This window comes from Geospiza fortis, unplaced genomic scaffold (assembly GCF_000277835.1).
Source record: "Geospiza fortis unplaced genomic scaffold, GeoFor_1.0 scaffold361, whole genome shotgun sequence".
Taxonomy (NCBI): Eukaryota; Metazoa; Chordata; class Aves; order Passeriformes; family Thraupidae; genus Geospiza; species Geospiza fortis.
Window position 1 is genome coordinate 432431 of NW_005054356.1, and position 16567 is coordinate 448997.

General features: G+C 43.1%; 1 protein-coding gene across 1 annotated transcript in view; it reads right to left on the reverse strand.

The window, feature by feature from the left end:
* Window positions 1-16567, reverse strand: part of LOC102040724 (cadherin-4) — a 412700-nt gene that overhangs the window by 148360 nt on the left and 247773 nt on the right. The window contains exon 3 of the mRNA XM_031059080.1: window positions 2820-2996. Coding sequence (XP_030914940.1) covers window positions 2820-2996 — 177 coding nt within the window. The remainder of the gene's footprint in view (window positions 1-2819; window positions 2997-16567) is intronic.

Here is a 16567-nt window from a genome sequence, read left to right on the forward strand (position 1 = left end):
TTCCTATTATTATTTTTTCAGCTATTATTTTTCTGAAACACATTTCCTAGTTAGTGTGGTTGATGTATATGAGCAGAAACAGATATTCCACAGAAAGAAAAAACCCTGTAATTAACAGAAGGGTTTTTTTGGCAGGGATAATGTTCCTTTTTTCTTTTTTTCTCTAAAAACTTTTTCATTTAACGTATTTTATCAGAATGAAATGGTTTAATGAGCAGAGAATTACAGTTGATCCCAGCTGAACCAGACAGGGCTGCCTTTCGAGGTATGTGGCTCCCATCAAGCTGCATTCACCTTTGCTATGATTTAAACTTCATTCAGGCACAGCCTTGCTAAAAATACTGACAAGTAACTAATCAACTTCCATAAAATGGAATTTTTACCTTCACAATAGGAAGCAGGAGTAGGAGGGAACCTGAAAGATTTGCCTATGCATTTCAAATTAGTCTGACCTATAAAAACGCAAACAGCAAGAGGTTCTATGAAAATGTACTTCTGGTAGGGCTTTTGGGTTTTTCAGTGATGAGATTTTTCATGCCATCCCTTCCTCTCCTTGGAGGAAGCCAGAACCAAAGACAGCACTATGGAGGGACTGGTTTTCATTAGTTATACCTACAAAATGCAAGCTCAGGCTGGTCTTTCTGGACCAAAAAAAGTTCAGTGTCCAAGAACCAGCGGTATGTTTGAATGTTTTATATAAAACAGCAGAGAAAATGATGACAGACCTGCTTCTGTACAAATGAGAGCTGAGCTGCAACTTCACATGTGCACTTCTGGTTCCAGTTTGTGAGCAGATGGACACAAAAATATTCAGTGCCCAGCGAGCAAAAGCATGGGAAATCAGATCAAAACTCTCACCTAGATCTAGGAGACAGCAAAATGCTCCAGGGCAATCTGAAGATTATGTGGATGGAAATAATCAGATAGTGCTGGTCTTTGAAGATGTTGATTTGTCCTATTCTGGATAATTAAAGAGCAAAGTCTAACGGAGGGAGCTGTAACTCCTGATAGGAATCACCCAAGCTGCACACTCAGGGCTGGCAAAAGGGCCAGATGCTGCAGAGGAGCAGAAACTCAACCCAAGCCTGAAACATCAGGGGTCTCACGCTTAATCAAGTTGCACTCTTTGTATGATCTTCCCTGTCATTATGATGCTTTCTGTATGTCAAGTGAAGAGGAAAACAGCCCTTTGTAAGCCAGTTTGTTTTTTTTAATTTCCCACCCCATTTTCACTTCATTTTCAGTGTTTCCTCTAGCATCTGCATGCGAAAACTGCAATGGAATATGTTTGCTGAAAATCTGGGAGTTCTGTATTTCCATAAGCCAGGTTATCTTTCCAAGGTTACTGGTAGTCTAAGTGATGAATATAAATTCTTCAGTACCTATATAAAATTTATTATTTGTCATTTCCATTAATATTAGAATTTTGCATAGTCGAGTCCTTCTGTTTCATCTCCAGACTGTAGGGTAAAAAGTGCCACAGAGATTTCAGTCCTTATAAATCAACAAATTTGCCATGGTAAGCTGGTGCCAAGTTGTCCTCTTGCTGTCTAGTCAAAACTCAAAAAAAATCGGTAGGGAATGGAAGAGAGCACAAGTTCATTTTGCAAGTACTCCCCTTTATTTTTCACAGGAATTCAAGATTTAATCTAAATTATTAATTTAGAAAGGCGTTTTTGACAAATCAGGTTATTCTCCTCTTAAGACATTTCTTCAGCTCAGTAGGACAACACATTAATGGGTCACTCTGTACCCTGCACTGCTGAGCACACAAAGACTCTCTGGTTTCCCTCCCTGGTTTTCCAGGACAGACATAAGAATATTTGCCATAAGAATATTAGTCCTTATTGTACTCCCTAATTGCACAGAGAAATGACTCCAACAATCCAAGCTTATCCAATCCCTGGCTGAATTGGGAACATGCCCCTTCCTCCCAGACACAGAAACAGGTAATGATGCAACTCATGTGAATCCAGGCACTGCTTCAAAAGGACTAAATGAACTTCCTGAGCAGGGATGCCAATGACACACCACTGCTACTTGAAATAACTTTTGAATTTTTATATTGTTGCCATTTTCTTCCAAGGGAAGAGCTAGCTGCAAATGTCTGCCAAGCAGTTTTACTTTTTTTTTTTTTCTTTTTACAGCTAATCATTTGACTGCTCCAAAACCCAAAACCAGCACCCACAAGAGGAACAGCAACACATGTTTATATTTCACTAACACTTACCAACAGCAACAATAAATCAACCAAATGTCTCTGTAAAACACTCCTTTTCCCTTCCTTTTCTTCTCCTGTCATCCCGTAATCATCACAGAAAACCACATGGGTAAACTTGATCTCAGAGATTATCCTTGTGAAGAAAGAAAGTAGCAACACAGGGGAGGCTGGGGATCCATCTGCAGCGGCGGCAGGCAGCCAACCTCCCCCGGGCCGCGGCGCATCTGCAGCGGGATGGGAGGGATGGCAAGGGAAGGGATGGCAAGGGAAGGATGCAGCACCCTTGTTGCTGGGCACCACCCAGCCCAGCTTTTACACCTGCAGCAGCTCTTTGGATGAGAGCGTGGGCAAAGTGCCATGCTGGCAGCAGTGCCAGCGTCTCAGGAGGGACTGGCTGGAAGGAGGCGATTAGGCTGCCGTCAGCTGGGGAGGGAAACTGGGGCGAGGAGCTTTGGAGCAGCATGGAAAAGGCAACCAATTCCTGCAGGAGGGAGGGAGAGCAGGAGCCTGTGCTTTCAGCCAGGCTTCCCACACCTACTGCTTCAGCAGAGCCATCACAAGATCACCGTTATTATGAGTATTTTGTTCTTGAACTCACCCGAACCAGCTGCTGCGGGAAGGGCCCGCGGGAGTTCTCGGGCACGTTGATGGGTGGGATGACCCAGTCCCGCTTCTGCCGCCGCAGCCCGTTGGCACTCTGGTGCTGCCGCCACGGCAGCAGGGTGTCACTCTGCTGCTGCACCAGCTCCCCAGGCAGCGCCTTCCTTCCTTTGGGCTGTTTTGGGAACAAGAAAGCACAGCCAGTTAGCTTCTTCCTCGCTTCTTAGGACCCGTCCAACAGCCACATGGAACAAAGACACAGCGTGTTTACTGGCAACCCTGCTGCTGCTTCCTTTTCATAGAAACACAGAATCAGAGAATCAGCTAGGTTGGAAAAGACCTCGCAGATCATCAAGTCCAACCTATGACCTAAAACCACCTCATCAACTAAACATTCACAAATATAGGGAGCTGTGACCCCCAAGTCAAGACGCCTCCCAGAATGTATTGTCTTCATTACACCAGCTGCAAAGAGATGCAGCAGAGAACTGCAGTAAAGAAGTTGCTGAAAATTTACCATAAGTGCAATCTACCAGAACACAAAGAATGGGAGAGGATTCCTTTACAGTCCATGTAATGGGTCCAGCTTTATAATCTGGTATTAAGCATGAGCAGGGCTACAAAAACCTGCAGTCTGCGGCTCTGCCACACAAACCCAACCCCAGCCAGAGGGAGTCAGCCCCTTGGCTGCAAAGGTGCATCAGTTCAGATTTTTAGTGCTTCATAACAAATGATCTTTATATGAGAGCTGGGTTTTGAACACAGATCACAAAAAACACACCCCACTCTGCCTGGGAAGTGTAATACATCTCAGGCACAGTAAATTTTCATTATTTGGTGTGACTTTGAGTCCTTCTTTGTGATTTTTTTTTAACTATGGATTCTCTGAATGGAATACTTTGCTGCTGGAAATGTTACAGTGCTATGAAAAAAATGGAAATGATCGGACCATGGTTTTGACTTAGAGAGACTGGCTCACTATTAGAAAATTTATGCCTTATAGAATGGATGAACCAATGAAATGTAGATTTGGGAAGGCTCTTCAGAGGTTGTGCAGTCCCAATACTTCAATACTCTGTGGTCTTCTAGGATTCCAGCAATTACTTCTGAAAGTCTGCAGAAAAGATAACTAGCAAGGGCTTTTGTTACCATATGGTGACCCGCACTCCCACCAGAAAATGTTTAAACTTTCATAAATCACAAAGACTGCAAGTCACATTCTTTTCATTTGAGGTAAGATCCAGTGGGAATACTGTTCTCAGAATGTTAAAATTTTCAGCTATTTTTCTCCAAAAAAAAAAAAAAAAACCAAAAAACCCACTCACCCCAAACCCAATGCCCCAACACACGAGAGCAATGCAGGAAAAGCTATCAAAGCATTTTCTGAGGCTCCTGCCATTTTAAACCACATTCACTTTTTGTCTTACTCCAGACCTAAAAAGCCAAACATCCTCCAAGCAGTTATCTGTAGGCATTGATTTCAGTGGGAATCATTGCTCCAGGCCTTCTAGTTTGATGTAAATCCATCTATTAGCACATTTCAATTCCTGATCGGGAAGTAAAGAAACAGTCACCTCCAGACTACACAGTATATGAAAACCAAACAGTAAATGAAAGTTAAACTGAGATGTGGCTCCAGAGCTGTGTGGACCTTCTCCAGGAAGGCTGGAGATACTGAGAGCTGGGCACAGCAGCAAGGAGCCCATTCTCACAGCCTGGTCATGGCTCTGATCTCTGCTACCTCTGGAGGGCAGGCATCCACTGGCTGCAAGGATTGGAAGCATTTGTGCCAAAATGCAGCTATTTTTACTGCAAAACTTAAAAACAAGTCTGTTCCAGAGCTGAATTTTCACAGAACAGACAAATATGGTCTTTTCAGTCACACACAGAGGCACGTTCCTCAGGTCCTGTCTCACACTCACCACGTGGGTTGTGTTCACCTAAATGCTGTTTCCACGCCTTCAAAAAAAATCACAGCACCATGTTCAATATTTAGATGCTGCTCTTAGAATGCTTACTGAAGTGGGCAATAAACAAAGAAACAGAATCGTGGTGTGGTAGTGGCAGACTTTCTTGGGATAGTCAGGATACTGGCAGGCACTGCTGACCCCCTCCTTACCATGGGATCTAATGCTATATCCAAAAAAGGTTTCGTTTAAAAATTATTTTATTGCCAGAGAAGTATCTTTTCTGAACACTGACGAAATCAATCTTATCTAAAGAAGACACCCAGAAATGCATGACAACATGAAACAGGACTACGAGACATGAGCCACAGAATACTGGATATCCCCTAACTTTTTTAATTGGCTTGTGATTCCCAAATGGGAATCCTTTGAGAGCAGGTATTTGGATCAGTTTATATAATTGGCAAGTGAGCATGGGGACAGATTATGAAAGGATGGTCAAATAATTTGTGCTCTTCTGAGTTTACACAGTGGAATGAGTCTGAACTAAAGACAGACTTGAGAATTAACATGAGTCCCAAAGCTCCGTGTATACTGAAATAATTAGTGTCAGCTCAGCAAGGCAATACCAGGCTTTTTAGTCTGTATGAAATACTTGCTGGCAGGTGACTAGACAGTGACTAGCTTGCTTGTCACTCTTGATGATGTTTTCCTATATTAGAATAAATCATCAACATGACTCTGAATTTGATATGTAGAATTTCAAAAGCATCTTGCAACAAGAATTTTTTTTTCTTTTTTTTAAGCAACAGCTCTTTTTATTCTTCATTCGTTGACAATGCATTCTCTTGACCTTAATTTCTCTGGTGTTGTTTAAATATGTTGTACATGTTTTCTGCTGCTTAAAAGCTGTGAGACAATTGCAGTAACAAAGTCTGGTGAGTATAAATGCCAGAACTATTCAGATCTCTGATAGAAACATCCAGAACATATCTGGAATAACAGCATTTTTGTACTGTGAGCCCCAGAAAACTCTCCAGTGTTTTTGGGTTTGTAAGAATCTAAAGTTCAACTCAAAAGCAGAATATGACACCAAATTAAATGAATTCTAAAATACAGCTTCCAACTCTAGTTTTGCTGAGGAACAGTTTTTACTGAGATGACAACTGCTCGTTTTCTCATGGCCTCGCTGGCCACATGCCTAACAGAATCTCAGAAACATTTTCAAAAAATAAAAATATTCCTCCACCTTTTGTAGCGCCACCAGAACACAAACTGTCCATAGCCCTTCACAAAATCAAGTCAAGCACCTCTAGTGCTGCTGCTTTGGGGTGGCTTCCCTCCCAGTGTTTTTGTGACTCTCTTCTACATGTCACAAAAATGATGGTATACAGCACCAGACAATCCATGAGACACGTGCCCAGGGGAAAGTGAAATCCACTCTCCTTTCCAAAAATTGCACGGTGACATTTACAACTCGTTACAACAGGATCAAACTCTAAACATGGAATATGTAAGCATGGGCTTTGGTAATACAAAGATAATTACAGGAGGATATAAAATAGTCAGATAATTCAGTAATTATGCCTGTCTATCACTTTAGGATACTGATAAGCTAGAGAAATACAGCTGAGCCAAAACCGATGAAAACCTTCAAGATCAAGGGGAAAAAGTAATTACAAAGTGTGGGATGAAGAGAAACAACAGGAGAGGAGCCCATGCTGGGATGTAAACTTGTTAGGAGAGTTTGGATCCAGTAGGAGCTAATGCCTCAGTATTTGTATTGGGGCAGAATCTTTCAGAGCTGGCTGGTGAAGCTGAGCAGTCCTGTGCTGGCTGTATCATTTAAAGCAAGAGTGTGAGCAGGTGTGCAAGAGCGTGAGTGGGTGTGCAAGCCTGGGATTGACACTTGGGTCTGAGTTCTCCCTTGCCTCTTCCATGGGCTTGTGGCTATAACTGTGGCACACCTGGACTGTGACACACCTGGACTGTGACACAGACGGACTGTGACACACCTGGACTGTGACACAGACGGACTGTGACACACCTGGACTGTGACACAGACGGACTGTGACACACCTGGACTGTGACACAGACGGACTGTGACACACCTGGACTGTGACACAGACGGACTGTGACACACCTGGACTGTGACACAGACGGACTGTGACACACCTGGACTGTGACACAGACGGACTGTGACACACCTGGACTGTGACACAGACGGACTGTGACACACCTGGACTGTGACACAGACGGACTGTGACACACCTGGACTGTGACACAGACGGACTGTGACACACCTGGACTGTGACACAGACGGACTGTGACACACCTGGACTGTGACACAGACGGACTGTGACACACCTGGACTGTGACACAGACGGACTGTGACACACCTGGACTGTGACACAGACGGACTGTGACACACCTGGACTGTGACACAGACGGACTGTGACACACCTGGACTGTGACACAGACGGACTGTGACACACCTGGACTGTGACACAGACGGACTGTGACACACCTGGACTGTGACACAGACGGACTGTGACACACCTGGACTGTGACACAGACGGACTGTGACACACCTGGACTGTGACACAGACGGACTGTGACACACCTGGACTGTGACACAGACGGACTGTGACACACCTGGACTGTGACACAGACGGACTGTGACACACCTGGACTGTGACACACACGGCCTGTGGCACACACGGACTGTGACACGCACGAACTGTGAAACACACGGACTGTGACACACCTGGACTGTGGCACACCTGGACTGTGACACACACGAACTGTGGCACACCTGGACTGTGACACACACAAACTGTGACACACACGGACTGTGACACACACGGACTGTGGCACACACGGACTGTGACACGCACGAACTGTGAAACACACGGACTGTGACACACCTGGACTGTGGCACACCTGGACTGTGACACACACGAACTGTGGCACACCTGGACTGTGACACACACAAACTGTGACACACACGGACTGTGACACACACGGACTGTGGCACACACGGACTGTGACACGCACGAACTGTGAAACACACGGACTGTGACACACCTGGACTGTGGCACACCTGGACTGTGACACACACGAACTGTGGCACACCTGGACTGTGACACACACAAACTGTGACACACACGGACTGTGACACACACGGACTGTGGCACACACGGACTGTGACACGCACGAACTGTGAAACACACGGACTGTGACACACCTGGACTGTGGCACACCTGGACTGTGACACACACGAACTGTGGCACACCTGGACTGTGACACACACAAACTGTGACACACACGGACTGTGACACACACGGACTGTGGCACACACGGACTGTGACACGCACGAACTGTGAAACACACGGACTGTGACACACCTGGACTGTGGCACACCTGGACTGTGACACACACGAACTGTGGCACACCTGGACTGTGACACACACAAACTAGTCCATCAGAAACCTTTCTCTGAGATGGCAGATCAAGCTTTCAGAAAGCAATGAGAGGTTGGAGTAGATGCAGTCACAATCACAATCCCAATTTTTCACAATCTATAAGGATTGTGAAAAGAACTTTCCTCTCCAGCCTGCTTCACAGAAGGTATAGGGGTATCCTGGAGTCCATGTCAGCAGCTCCAGTGGAATCTCCCAGGAGTCATTTCCAGTCCCTTTTCAGTCTAGAATTGCCTTTAAGGATGGTGAACACAAGCTGCTGCGTTGGGAAGAGGACATGGAGCTAAATCCCAAAGGGACTGTCAGACTTCTGAACTCAACATCTTCAGGACACCTTACTCCAAACTAATGAGGCTGCAGGGTGCTTCAACTAACTCCATTTACACCACGGTGCTGAGAGCTCAGGGACATTCCTTGTCTGCACCTGGCACTGGGAATAAAGGATAAGTTGGAAAAGCCATTTAGTGAGTCTATAATCTCCTGTCAGTGCTGGTCTGTGGCTCGTCAGCCTTTCATTTACTGGGAGACTCAGACCAAACCCCCACCTCTACTCATGAAAGAAGTCAAAAAATAATCCCCTGACAGAACAAGACACGTGGGATGGCAGCAGCCCCTCCAGCCCTATCCTGCCCGTGACAAGAAGGCTACGAGGCACTGACTTTTCACTAGCCCACAAATAGAAGCAGTGAGTGTGAAGGAACACCAGCTCCCACCTTCCGCTACACTTAGCAGTAGCCAGCCTCGCCAGCTGGCTTGTCTCCCCTCCCAGCCAACCTGCCTTTGATATCCGTCAGCCTCTGGCTACGGAGACATCTGGAAGTTATTATCCAGCAGAGCGTATCACAAACCCATTTACATAATATAATATCATATTTTGTGTTCCTGCTTAGCTGAACATTTTGGATCACTCTAATGTTTGGGTAAATAAGCCGCCATTCCCTGCATATAAATAACAAGCGAGTCTTAGGGTACATTTGTTGGAGATTAATAATTTCATAGGGCTCAACCCGAAAAATGAAATGCTTCGGCACTAAAATATATTATGCTTGCATTTGCAATAAAAAGTACCTGCAACTGGAGGAAGGGAAATAAGGCCTTTATTTTCCAGGTATCAAAATGATTCATGATTTAACCTGTTTTATTTATATGCCAGCCTTGTTATTTTCCTAGGATCTTTAACACACTTCACACTAGACATTTTTCAGAGAAGAAATACCTGGGTTGCTTTGCTTCTAGTGTCACTCATAGGGTTTAACTGAGGCAACGTGTTTTTAATATATTTTTGTCAATACAAGGGGATACAAAGTCCACCTTTAGTCCATTGCTCAAACAATATTTCCCTTCATCTCCTATATCAATATACATTTTGAAAACTGCTACCATTTTCTACCAGGGAAAAAAAAGAATCTATTAAAAAAATATTTAATCTGAAGCATTTTTGCTTGTTTCCATGGTAGCTGCAGAAAGGACAGGAGAAAATTATATTTACCAAACAGAAAATAAGACAATGAAAATAGAGCTTAGTTCTTTAACAAAGGGAACATGAGAGCGCTGCAAAATAAACATTTGCATGAATTCTGTTCTAAGGAAACAACATTTTGCTGACATCAGGGACAGCAGTGGAGGACGAATGAACCCTTTTTTCCCAAAATGCACCATTTCTCCAGTTTTTGATCTTTCAGTATAGAAAGATATTCCATTTTGTGTTCTCATACAGTAGAATGAAAGGGTTGCAGAACAAACAGCAAATTTATTTATTTTACGGTAATTGATTCCTTTTTTATTTAGGTCATTGCTGAATTTGCTGAAGTTGGAGACAGGAAAAAAAAGTAGTTTTAAAAAGATCAGACTTTTTATTTTAGACTTTAATTTATTATAGTTGTGCTCTGTGCAGCTATTATTTAGGAACTGCACAGGTAAGGAATCCATAATCTGTTTTTCTCCTTATCCACCCTCCAGAACTCTGAGATGACTGTCTGTATTAGCTTTATTTACTAATAGTTGTAAGCTGTGGTAAATTTAATCAAAGATAGCTGCATGTCACATCCCATTACCATCACGGCATAAATTGCCATTCATGAATGATTTGTGTCAAAGAGCTCTGAAAACTATTGTTTTAGCAGCAAGATGTTCCAAAATACACAGCTCTTCAGCAGGGGCATTAAATTAATGTGTTTGCAGAGAAGCCACTAATTGACAATGAGATGGGATTTTGGCAGTACACTTCCACTTTAAAGATAATGAACAGTGTTCAAATACAGAGAAGAACCCCCTCTGCTCCTAAAACTATACTAATAATTTCTGGTATAAACAGGAATAGAGGGAACCAATCCTGACAGGATATTTCCAGTACCCAAGCAAGCTGTTTGATCATCACGACTTCCAAAAGCAAACAGTGGAATTGCAGCGTTTGTGACCTTTATCAAATCTGGCTACGTACAATCAGGAATGTTTGGTTAGGAACTCATTAAACAAAATTACCTCTCCATTTATAGAAGCCATACAAGTACAGTATAAAACATTTTAATTAAATCAGCTAGTTAAGCAAAAATTCATTACTTTTTGTTTTTATCAGCTAGCAGTGGGGCTGCATAGAGCAGTTCGCATTAGAGTCAATTAGTAAGAAAAATTGTCAGATTTGGCAAGTGCATGAGCTTCCAGAACACATCAGCTGACACAGAAGAAAAAGTTTGACTAAAAGCTAACCAAATTACTGCCCTCAGAGGAGAATGAGCCACGAAACACACACAAATGCATCAGCCATGCCAAAACCCCTCGTTCCTGAGGAGTCAGTGTCAAAGCTCTACATGCCCTGTTCCTTGAGAGCTGAAAAATGAGGCATGAATGCAAATTTAAGGTTGTTAGGTATCTGGCTGGCTTTGCAGGCTTTGGAAAATTTTACCCGATAGAAGTAATAAAATGTGATCAGAGTGACTCAGGAGTCAAAATGCTCCTTGGTGTTGCAGGGCTGCAAAGCAAGAAAAAAGCTGAAGAATAGTATGAGGTAAAACCCAGGGAATTTTTAAATAGGGAGAACACGACAGACTGGCTTGTGAGTCAGGCAGGAGAAGATCCTTTCCTTGCAGAAGGTGCAGCAGGGCCCTTTGTGGGTTACTGTAATTAAATGCTGAGTTAAGTCTGGACTCCAGAGAAAAGAGATGCACCAGCTCTGGGCATAACCCATGTGGTTATAACAGAAGATTCTTATTTAAAAAACCCAAATACACGTTAATCTCTTTGATCAGAAAACCTAACAGAGTTGGTGAGGGCCCCATGGACACAGGCTGCAGCTAACACCCCCAGGGCCAGAATGGGGCTGTTTGGGCGCCTGCTGACCAGGCTGGGACGGGAGATGTGGATTTCCCAGTGTAATTTAATTGAAATCAGAAATCTCCTGAGCTCACCCACGCTTTCTGTTGGGTAAGTTATCACCAATTTAAGCTGAAATCCAGTTCCCAGAGCACTTCAATAGGCTTTGCTTTTGTGCTGCAGTCAGGACGGGCACGGGCAGCGCGCTCACTTCGTTACTGAGCAGACACAAAATGCCCACAGGATCTCTAAGGGATGGGAGTTTCGGCAGGGAAGGAGAGGCAGAGCTGTGCTCAGACTTATTCTGTGGTACCACATGGATGATTAGAGGCACCTCCTGGCCAGTGCACTCTCTCAGGGTTTCAAATGATCTTCCTCTCCCACTCTCTGGAAGAATCATGTACCAAAGCAGGTACCTTAGAAATCTGTCTGCCTTTGGTGGAATCTTTTATGGCTCCCACAGGTTTCCAGCATCTGTGATACTTTTCTTGTCATTGTCAGGCTTTGAATATTGCAGGAGCTGTCAATGGACAGAAGATGACATCACCCCCAAAGCACAGCTCTGGATGTACTTCTCCTCCTCATTTTATGGCCTGAACATCTTATCCCAACAGGAAAAGTTCTGATGAGGTTTTTTCCTTGCAAAGCTCCCCACATCAACTTGACCTTTTCACACTCCCTTTGTAAGATCTAATCTCACAGTGCTTCTCAGGTAGGATTGTTTAAGAAACATCTAAATTACTGTTGTACTCTACCTTCTAGTGTTTACCAAGAGACACTTCTATCTTCAAGTTAATGTCATTCTCATAATTGGGAGAAGCCATACACAATGGCTTCAGAAGTACAAGCACTTCTCAAGAGTAGGGCTATTAAACCACAAAATACTCATACTTGTTATGTACTGCATGTTAGGAATAAAGGTGGTAGACCTTGCCACATACTATACAGTGAAAACCTCTATTGCAGCTTGGAATTACCTCTCATCCTGCACCTGATCTTGAGAAAAATGTATGAAAAATCTGGGCTAGCAATCTGAGTCCTTCCTCCCCAATAAAATTTCTAAAAAATAATTGAAAACATGGCTCCAAAACACAATTCTTTTGCTTCTAAAACTCAGACTACTACAAGTGCTCTTCATCACAGAAAGAAGTGGGAGCAAGTCTACCCCTTAAAAGCCTGTGAAAAATTGTAATCTCATTTTATTTCTCTAAAGCCATGAGGTTCAAAAGATACATAAATTAAAATAATCATAATGAATTAAATGTAACAATACTCCTCCTCTTCATAATGTTTGCAAGTAAAAAGATCACAAGAGATTTAAAAGATCACAGGCGCTGCTGCTACTTTAGCACAAAGTAAAGTAATTCAGTCTGGTACTTCTCCTCAGTGCTAGTGTGAGAATTTGCCCTTTCAAGTTATCCTTTGGTTATTTCAAGAGGCTCTTGAGAAAAGACTGTTCTTCTTTTTTTTCCTCCAATTCCAGAGTGCACCTAAGAAATGCTCAGATTTAACCGTGAGGACACATTCAATTTATCTCAATTTGCAAGATGGAATTTAAGCCTGAGTTTAAATGCTTTGCTGGGCGGGCACAGTGTTTGAGATCCCACTCCTCGAGGCTCTCAGGCCACTTTGCTCTGCTGGACACCCATCCCCGGCACTCCCCCAGCTGGACACGCCAGAGGGTCACTGCCTCATCCCACAATCCAGGACCTGGCCTCCAGAGGCTGGAGGAACCAAAAATCCTCCTTCACACTGAGCTTGCACCTACCAATGTGTCTCAGCTTGCTGGGCTAAAGGAAAGATCCTGGACATGTAAATTCCATAAAACCAGTTTATTTTAATGGACATGTCTGTATGAAGCAATTTTTGTCTGCACTCAAACTCATGTTTACAAGCAGCTGTCATCAGATTATCACAGCAATGAAGGTATTTTTAGGATATCCAGTCCAAAATATTTTTTTTGAAGTGGCAGTCAGACTTCAGCAGTTACCAACAAAGAACATGAAATGGGAGGTCAAAAGCTTTGATCTGGCAAGGGCAAGGAACACATCACAGGCAGGAGCACACAGCAGTCCAAGGGGTTTGTTTTATCAGGAAAAACTTATTTCCGTGTCAGCACTTCAATCCTTAGGACTTCTTTTTGTTTGAAGGAAGACAGATCTGGAGCGAATTTCACTTACAGATGGTCTTTTGAGCACGGCTTTGAGCCTGACCCTTGGTATGATGCTGACTGCTTAAGAACTAAATGCAGCAAGTGCAGTGCTTGGAAACTTCCCGTGGTGGGCTGATTTTCCAAGGCAATGAGCACCTGTGTGTCATATCTTATCCGGGCTGCAGCACGAGGCCATGGCATGCAGCACAACTGAAAATCAGGCCAGGGAAGTTCACGTGTTTTCACAACCACCACTCTCTCCTCCTGCAATGATTACAGGTGAGACGTTCAAATTCACTCAAGCACGAGGTCAGGCAAGTTCAGCAGATGCATCTTCATTAGACTTGCACAAATATCATGAGCAGTCTCCCTGGTAACAATTATATGATACTAATTTATTAGTCATCTTCTTTCTTATCTTTTCCACTGATCTGATTTGTTAAAACCCCAAACAATGTCTCAGAAGTTATCTGAAGGAAACAGAAATCTCTGCATGTATCCTGCCTGACAGATAAATCCAGGTCTTGCTTGACTGATGAGATACAGAAATAAAAATTATTCCAGTTGCTATTTTGCTGGATTTAGTTATTGCCTTGGATCCCCCACAGAGGTAGTGAAAGAGGACAGTGCCACTGTAATGACCCAGTACTCAAAATATGCACCAGCATTGTCAGAAAAAGGCAGGATGACAACTAAAAACCTCATTTTCTCAGCCCTTCTCTAGTGATAAAACAGTTTGATGGGGCAAACTCCCCTCACCCTGATGCCATAGGTAACATCTCACCCCAGTGCAGGGAAAAGAAGGAAGGAAGTGAACACATTTTGTCTCATTTCCTCCAGGTGCACCTGCCCAACAGTGCCAGGGAGACTGGAGTCACTGGAAGCACAGATCCCACTCAAACTCTGATTTTCCTCCTTCAAGGGAGGGCTCCCCAGCCCGTGCAGAGCATCCTGGCTGCACAATAACCCAGGCCATCAATGAGAGCAGTGCTGAATAAGCCTTTCCTTGCCCAGAGACCTTTGTGCTTGTGATCAGCAATAAAAGGCTGTTCTTGGAATTTAAAACCACTGCCAGGTGAAATACCACAGATGATTATTTAAAGGCTTTAAATAAAAAAAAAAAAGCCCTCTGTCTGTAAAAACCAGCTTTTCACATTCACATTGTCTGGCTGTGGACTCATAGCTGGGTTATGAAAGCAGCCCAAAATAAGATGAGATATAATAAAACACAAGCTGGGCTTAAGCAAGAATTGATTTCTGACAGCAGTTCTCAATGTTTTAAACACTAGCTGCAGACCTCATACATTTCTGAATTTAACTGCACAATTCCCAGTGATTTAACATTACAAAAATTTACATATTTCCATGCTCAGAATTTGAAAAGCTCAAACAACGAGAAACTTTGGTTGACATAAACACAGTTCAAAGAAAACAGCATTTTTTTTTCCCACTAAACTAAGTCACTGGCAGCAGATGACTGACATCTTACATGTGCTCAATATATCCTGTACCTCTAAGCTTTTCTGCTATGAATTCCTTTCTATGCTGTATTTCTACAAATCTGGATTTTATCTTGTGAGGTGAGAACTACAGAAAAATAGACAGCTAAATAAATACAGAAGAAAATTTGCCAGATGTGCCTTAGACACACGAAAGGACTGAAAATTAAAGAAAACAATCAATGTAAATGAGAAGGTCAGAACTTCAGATGGGATGAGCCAGCACAGAGGGTGGGGGAAGTTGGTTTTCAAGGAATGATGAGGAGGAGCTTGGACTGATGGACACAGAGGGCAGGTGCAGGGTGTGAAGGACGAATGGAACAACATTTCTACTCATAAATGGGAAAATTTGAGTTTCTGTAACTAAAACACAGGACACTCTGAAGATTGCAGTCCTCAGCAACGTCACTGTTCACAAATATAACTTTCATTTTTAGACTTTTGGTTGAATCAATATCCAATTTTTCAAAATAATAGCATGCACTCTTAGAAAAGAAGACATTACACTGCTAATTCCAGATAAGTAAAGCCTGGCTTTACTTTGCTTTCTTCTGGAGCATTATCCCACTCAAGTTCATCTTTCACAAATGCTGACACAAGCCACAAAGACTTTATTTCATAAAAATAGCATCTTTTCTCTTTTCCTTTTCTCCTTTATTCTTTTCTTTTTTCTTTTATTTTCTTTTTCCTTCTTCCCAAACTACACCCACAGCCCCGATTGAAACTTTCAGTTGGAACAACAGGCAGCCAGACAAGAACAGTAGAAGAAACTTTATCTTAAGTATTTATTGTTATGCTGGAATATCACTCAGTTTCCTCTGGGGTAATTCAGCACTCTTGTGGGAAATGAGTGACCTCATTTGCATTTTCTAATTGAATTGCTATCAGGTTTCCTGCAAGACTGAACAAAAAAGTTCCCTGAGTTACTAACATCACTTTTATTAACAAAAAAAAAAAAAGTTTACATTCAAGTGTTTGCTGGGGAGGAGGGGACATGTATGCTTCATGTATCATAAAGCACATTTTTAAACTATTTCCCTTCTTTTCTATCATTTCACCCTACTAGCATGACACCTTAATGTAGCAGTTAGAACTCTTTCCTTACAGTGTTTTTCACTGAAATCTGGCAGGTTATTCAGTCATCTCAAGCAATCAGCACATTTATAAGGCCAACGCTGTGAAAGAGGGGAATTGTCACTGTGCTGCGTCCTCCCCATCAAAATGTTAGGCTGCATCAAGAGCCAGGTTAAGCTGGAGGATCTGGGGCACAGGTATGGACACCAAACCTTCTGATTTTGCAGTGGAAGCACACAAAGTGGGGACTGGCCCAACAAGAAAGGATCTGCTGCCTTGGAAGCCCCTGGCCACCACCCAAGCACTCCCAGCCTGTTGCACAG